Below are 6,017 nucleotides of genomic sequence, written 5' to 3' on the forward strand. Positions count from 1 at the left end.
AGCTGTCAAATGAAGAACAAGGTAATGTCATAAGGGTTTTTTTCAAATGGAACTTCACTGCCAATAGTAAGCAAGCATCCACCCCTGAAAACTGGAAACGTTTTTAAGATTATGATAAAATATACTCTGAAGGCTATATGCTCATGTCTGTGATAGGAGTTGCAGAGAAAGACTATAGTGCAAGGTGAGCCCCTTGTGGGTTCTGTAGAGTCTGGAGCTCAGCTCTGTGCAGGAAGATGCACGTGGACGGGGATTTAGAGCCTCAGCTCTCCACCACCTCATTCTGACACTGTGAAAGTTAGCCTTTCTGAGTCTTGGCTTCCTCATCTGTGACGTTCAAAGGAGAAAATAAGACTGGTATTGAGTGCCATACAGGACCTGGCACTCTTCAAGACCCACAGTAAATATCCACCCTGTATGTACCAGAACTGAAGGAATCCTTCTTCCACTCTTCTGAAGCTAGGATTTTTATTTTAACAGTGGGTGTGAATGTAATGTAATGCACTTTTAAAAAGTGTGTAATTTGGAATACTCTTAAAGATAATATGCCTCTAGGTAAATTTTATTTAGTGATACAATCCAGCTATTTAGAAACAAGATTGCTAAAGGAGTTGGAAGATGCAGTTGATTTTAATCCTCTTTCATGTACTGGGTGTGATCAGAGTAACAGGACAATATGCTCTTAGTGGCTCGTTCAGATTCTAGAGGAAATTACAGGATGTATTTTATTAGAAGGAATTGTCAAGTGACCGCTTTGAAGAACAGTCAGTGCTATGTAGAACTTCCTTTTGTTTGTATGTTCTAAATTTCGTTCAGTATATTAAGTACTGAATTGTGATAATACATAGTGATTTACTTAAGTTACATGAATCATTTTATATATTTAAATAAGATTTGAACATAAAATTTCTTCAAGTAAATTTGATGGGTAAGTGAATTACAGTTTGTGATGTTATCCTTGTTTTTTTCCTCATCCTTGTTCCTGTCAGATGGATAGTGGCTATAACACACAAAACTGTGGAAGCAATATTATAGATATGGTTGGGACAGAAAGTGATACAAACCTTGGAAATTGAGAATAATTCTCAAGTCTAATACAAAGGTATGGAAAGACAGAGAAAGCTTGATATTGTTGTAGATTATACATATTTGCTAAATGTGACTTTTTCCAGTCTATTTTTTCTTCCATTTTGCTTAAAGCTTTAATTATGTTTATGCTTCATCCTTTCTCAAGTTTTTAACAGAAGGTGGTTTTTAAAATACTTCATTTTCCTAACTCGTGCTGAGTGTAGAAGAGATGAAAGGCAGACCTAGCCCTTCTTTGAAATGGGTGCTTGAAACCAGTTCCTTAAAACTAGAAGGGAAGAGGAGTAGGGGGTGCTAAACAGAATTAGAGTCATGTGGTTTTTGCCTCTAATATTGTCTTAAAGCTAAACATAGAATTTTTATTATTAGAGAGGTAAATAGTTACACATCACATTAAGAACAAAGGTAAGCCCTTTCTTAAAATCCAAAAGCCTGTATAGTTAGATGCTCTGAATGAGTTGACACATACATATCTTAAATACTAAGTATTTATACAAAGTCATACTATTGATTAGGATATTCACTGAACCTTCTTAGAAAGGATGGCTACTAACTAAAAGGTCTTTGAAGAAACCATTCATTTTAGGCATGAAATCAGGAGAATCTTTGATTTTTATGTCAATATATTAATAAACCCAGTAAACATCCACAAGTGTGCAACTGAATATAATTCTCCAAAGGAGTATTAAGTTTAATAAAGAGGCCACCTCATTTTCCCATTCCTCCATTTTGAGGTGGGGCTGTCGTCCATTTAAAAGCAAGCAAACATTAAGATACAGTACTTTTTGACACAGAATATTGATTTGTAAAAAAACCTTATCTTCACTGTTTCCTTTGTTTCTTCGTTTGTTTACAGACTGGCTTAAGGAGCATAAGGAAATTAGCATTCAGGGTTTAAAAACAGTTCACACAATAGTTGCATCCTTGAATGGTCATCTTTAAACTGTAAGATATTTTCTTCTTTGTCTTCCACAGCAGGATCACACAACACAGAGGTGTTAGATGAAAACAGCAAATCCTCAACGCAGCAGTGTGGAATACCTCAGGACCAAAGACTATCGCTGAACAGCTCCTCGCATACTTTTTATGGACAGGAACAATAATGGGATCATGATTGGGAAAAAGTTGTTTCCACTAACATGCTTAGCTGTTTTTCTTTCCCTCCTTAATGTGAAAAATCAAGGGCTTAGTGACATAGAAAAACAGACAAGCTCCTGGAACTTTCAACAAGTTGCCCAAGTACAATTTTGACGAATAAATATTTTTGTACTTACCTTGAGTGACGTGTCTAACAACGAAAAACCTTCGAGCTGTGATTATGCTCCTATCCCATAGGCTCATGGACTAGTTATTAGTAAGGCTCATTGAAGGCACTGAATTTAGCAGCAGTTCTGAGGACATGAGGAACTGTGAAGGTACTGTTATCTTACACAAAAATGTGAATAGGCACATGAATTTATGTTTATAACCTATGTGAAATAAATCTGATTTAGATATAAACACACTTAAGGAAGAGGTAGAAATGAGGTAAAGCAGGTTTCCAAAAATTTTTATTCTTAAACTATTTGTTCATTTCTGTGTAGAAATTTTTAGTCCCAGTGGATAATGCTCTAGCTACTACTTAAAAAATATAAGTACTAGAAAGGTAGTTCTACCAGCATCTTAGTATCATGTATTGCTATTGTTAGCAGGGGTAAAAGGGGGCTGCCCGAATATATCTCCATCCCTAGGGCAGGGACATCCTTTCCCACTCAGATTTGGCTGGGGAGAGGAGTAAGAGCTCAGGAGAACCAGGACAAATGGGGACTGCGTGATAGTGGGGCTCCTGCAGGGCTTTAGACTGATGAATTTACAGTTGGGCAGACATGTTAACTCATTTTTTAAAAACTTGTATTCATCTTGGGAGTAGAATGGGTATATAAATTTTTTGAAATATCTTTACCTTTGGAGAACATATATTTGTATTTGCAAATCACCTTTTAAAAATGGTCTCTTTTGAAAGAGAGTAATTAATTTATATATACCCCTAGGAAATAAAGACATCATTGTGTCATTTTCTTCCTTTTTGGCACTCTGTTAACTTATTGCTAACCTGCCAAAAGTATATATGGCTCACCCTCTCTCCCAGTACACTAACCATGAAAGCCCTTAGGCACTAGGTCCTCTGCTAAAGACAGTGTTAGGAAGTTGAGTCCTTAACAATAGGCTTTAAAATCAATATATTGTACTGTAAGAAGAGTTCTAGATCCTAACATTAGGAACTTCCCTGGCTATATTTTTTAAATAGCTCACTCATGTCAAGAGACAAAGAACAAAGTGATTATAATGTGTATTCAAATCCCTTCTCTGTCACTACTTAATCTGGACCATGAAACTTCCACCTTCTCTTAAATGGGGATAACAGTCTTAGCCAGCAGAGCTTTTTAAATGAAATACTCCATGAAAGCTGCTTAGCCTAAGAACACATTTTAGAGTACCAAGAAAGAGGCTTTAGGGTGAAAGTAAGTTTTCTGGTCATCTTCAAATATTCAACAGGGACTAATAATACCTAAATTAGGCCTTTCTCATAAATGAGACCCAAGATAACAAACTTGGAAAGGTAGACATCAGTCACAGCCTCATTTTACCAAGGAGCCTCCCTTTTTCTCTACTGGAGGTAAACTATGTATGGCCAGTGGGCAAAATGGTTGAACAAAGGGTAGAAATCAAATAATATTTGTGACACATGAAAATTATAAAATTTAAATTTCCATGTCTATAAATAAGGTTTTGTTAGAACATAGCCATACTAGTTTGTTTACAGACTGGCTGTGGCTGCCTTCAATGTAATAGCAAAATAGTTGGGGGGAGGGGGAGGCATCAAGGCGGGTGGAGTAGGAAGGAAGTTATCCTTTAATCGTTGGTAACCACAAACCTAAAGCCTATAAACAAAAAATTTAAAAAGAGAAATTCAACCACATTAAAGAAAATCACCAAATAACAAGAGAAGAGTATAAGAGAGGAAGAATGGAACAGAAATGAGTTATAAAACAAACAGAAAACAATAAAATGGCAATAAGTACATACCTATCAATAACTTCCTTAAATGTAAATGAACAGAATGCACCAATCAAAAGACAGTGGCAGAATGCATAAAGAAACAAGACCCATCTATATGCTGCCTAGAGGAGGCTCATGTCAGACCCAAAGACATACACAGGCTAAAAGTGAAGGGATGGAAAAAGATATTTCATGCAAATAATAGGGAGAAAAAAACAGGAGTAGCAGTACTTAAATAAAATAGATTTGAAAACAAAGAAAGTAATGAGACAAGGGGTCAGTCCAACAAGAGGACATAATCATAAATATCTATGCACCCAATATAGGTGCACCTAAATATGTAAAATATGGAATTAAAGGGAGAAAGGGAATATAGCACATTCATTGTAGGAGACTTTAACACACCACTCAACAGACAGATCAACCAGACAAAATAAATAAACACTGGAAAATACATGAGAACAGATGGACTTAACAGACATCTGCAGAACATTCTACTCAAGTGTACATTCTTCTCAAGTGTACATGGAACATTCTCCAGAATAGATGACGTACTAGGCCACAAAAAGAGCCTCAATATATTAAAAAAGACTGAAATTGTGTCAGGCAACTTCCCCGACCACAATGGATTGAAACTCAATCACGCAAAAAAAACAAAAAATTCAACAAACACATGGAGGCTTAACAACATACTCCTAAATAATCAGTGGATCAATGACCATATTTAAACAGATCAATATATGGAGACAAATAAAAACAAACACAATAGCTCAAAATAGGTAGGATGCCACAAAGGCAGTTCTAAGAGGGAAGGGAAGGACACAGCACTACAGGCCTACCTCATGAAACAGGAACAATTCCAAATAAACAGTCTAAACTCACAACTAAAGAAACTAGAAACAGAAGAACAAATGAAGCCCAAAGTTAGTAGAAGGAGGGATATAATAAAGATCAAAGCAAAAACAATACAGAGAAGAATAAAACAATAGAAAAAAATTAATGAGACTAAGAGCTGGTTCTTAGATAAGCCCCCAAACCAGACTTATCAAGAAAAAAAAAGAGTACGCAAATGAGTAAAATCAGAAATGAAGAAATAGTAGTCACAACAGATACCACAGAAATACAAAGAATTACTAGAAATTATGAAAATTATATGCCATAAATTGGACAACCTAGGAAAAATGGACTTCCTAGAAAAAAATATCTTCCACAAAATCTGAAGATACCAATAACCATCAATAGAATCGGTAACCAAAAAAATCCCAAAAGACGTAAGTCCAAGTACCTGAAGAGCTAATACTTATCCTTCTTAAAGTATTCTAAAAAGTAGGAGGTAGTACTTCCAAACTTATTCTATGAGGCCAGCATCACTCTAATACCCAAACCAAAGACAGTACAAAGTAAAATTATAGACCAATATTCCTGATACAAAACATAGATGCAAAAATCCTCAACAAAATATTAGCAAACCAAACAACATGGATGGAGCTAGAGGGTATTATGCTCAGTGAAATAAGCCAGGCGGAGAAAGACAAGTACCAAATGATTTCACTCATATGTGGAGTATAAGAACAAAGAAAAACTGAAGGAACAAAACAGCAACAGAATCACAGAACCCAAGAATGGACTAACAATTACCAAAGGGAAAGGGACTGGGGAGGATGGGTGGGAAGGGAGGGATAAGGGCTGGGAAAAAAAAGGGGGGGGCATTACGATTAGCATGTATAATGTGAGGGGGGGCACAGGGACAGCTGTGCAACACAGAATATGTAGTGATTCTAAGTATCTTATTACACTGATGGACAGTGACTGTAATGGGGTTTGTGGGGGGGACTTGGTGAAGGGGGGAGCCTAGTCAACATAATGTTCTCCATGTAATTGTAGATGATACC

The 6,017-nt window shown here is 36.3% G+C and overlaps 1 protein-coding gene across 4 annotated transcripts in view; it reads left to right on the forward strand.

Moving 5' to 3' along the window:
- Positions 1–2,332, forward strand: part of BORA (BORA aurora kinase A activator) — a 30,894-nt gene extending 28,562 nt beyond the window's left edge. For 3 of the 4 annotated variants that reach the window (XM_036893590.2, XM_057494407.1, XM_057494408.1), the window contains 2 exons: positions 990–1,102; positions 2,062–2,269. In XM_036893590.2, the coding sequence (XP_036749485.2) occupies positions 990–1,076 (87 nt within the window). In that variant the 3' untranslated portion in view covers positions 1,077–1,102; positions 2,062–2,269. Of the gene's footprint in view, positions 1–989; positions 1,103–2,061 lie in introns of all 4 variants that reach the window. The other variant, XM_036893591.2, reaches the window with a different exon arrangement.
- The last annotated feature ends 3,685 nt before the right edge of the window (positions 2,333–6,017 follow it).

The sequence above is a fragment of the Manis pentadactyla genome, chromosome 17 (genome assembly GCF_030020395.1).
Source record: "Manis pentadactyla isolate mManPen7 chromosome 17, mManPen7.hap1, whole genome shotgun sequence".
Taxonomy (NCBI): domain Eukaryota; kingdom Metazoa; phylum Chordata; class Mammalia; order Pholidota; family Manidae; genus Manis; species Manis pentadactyla.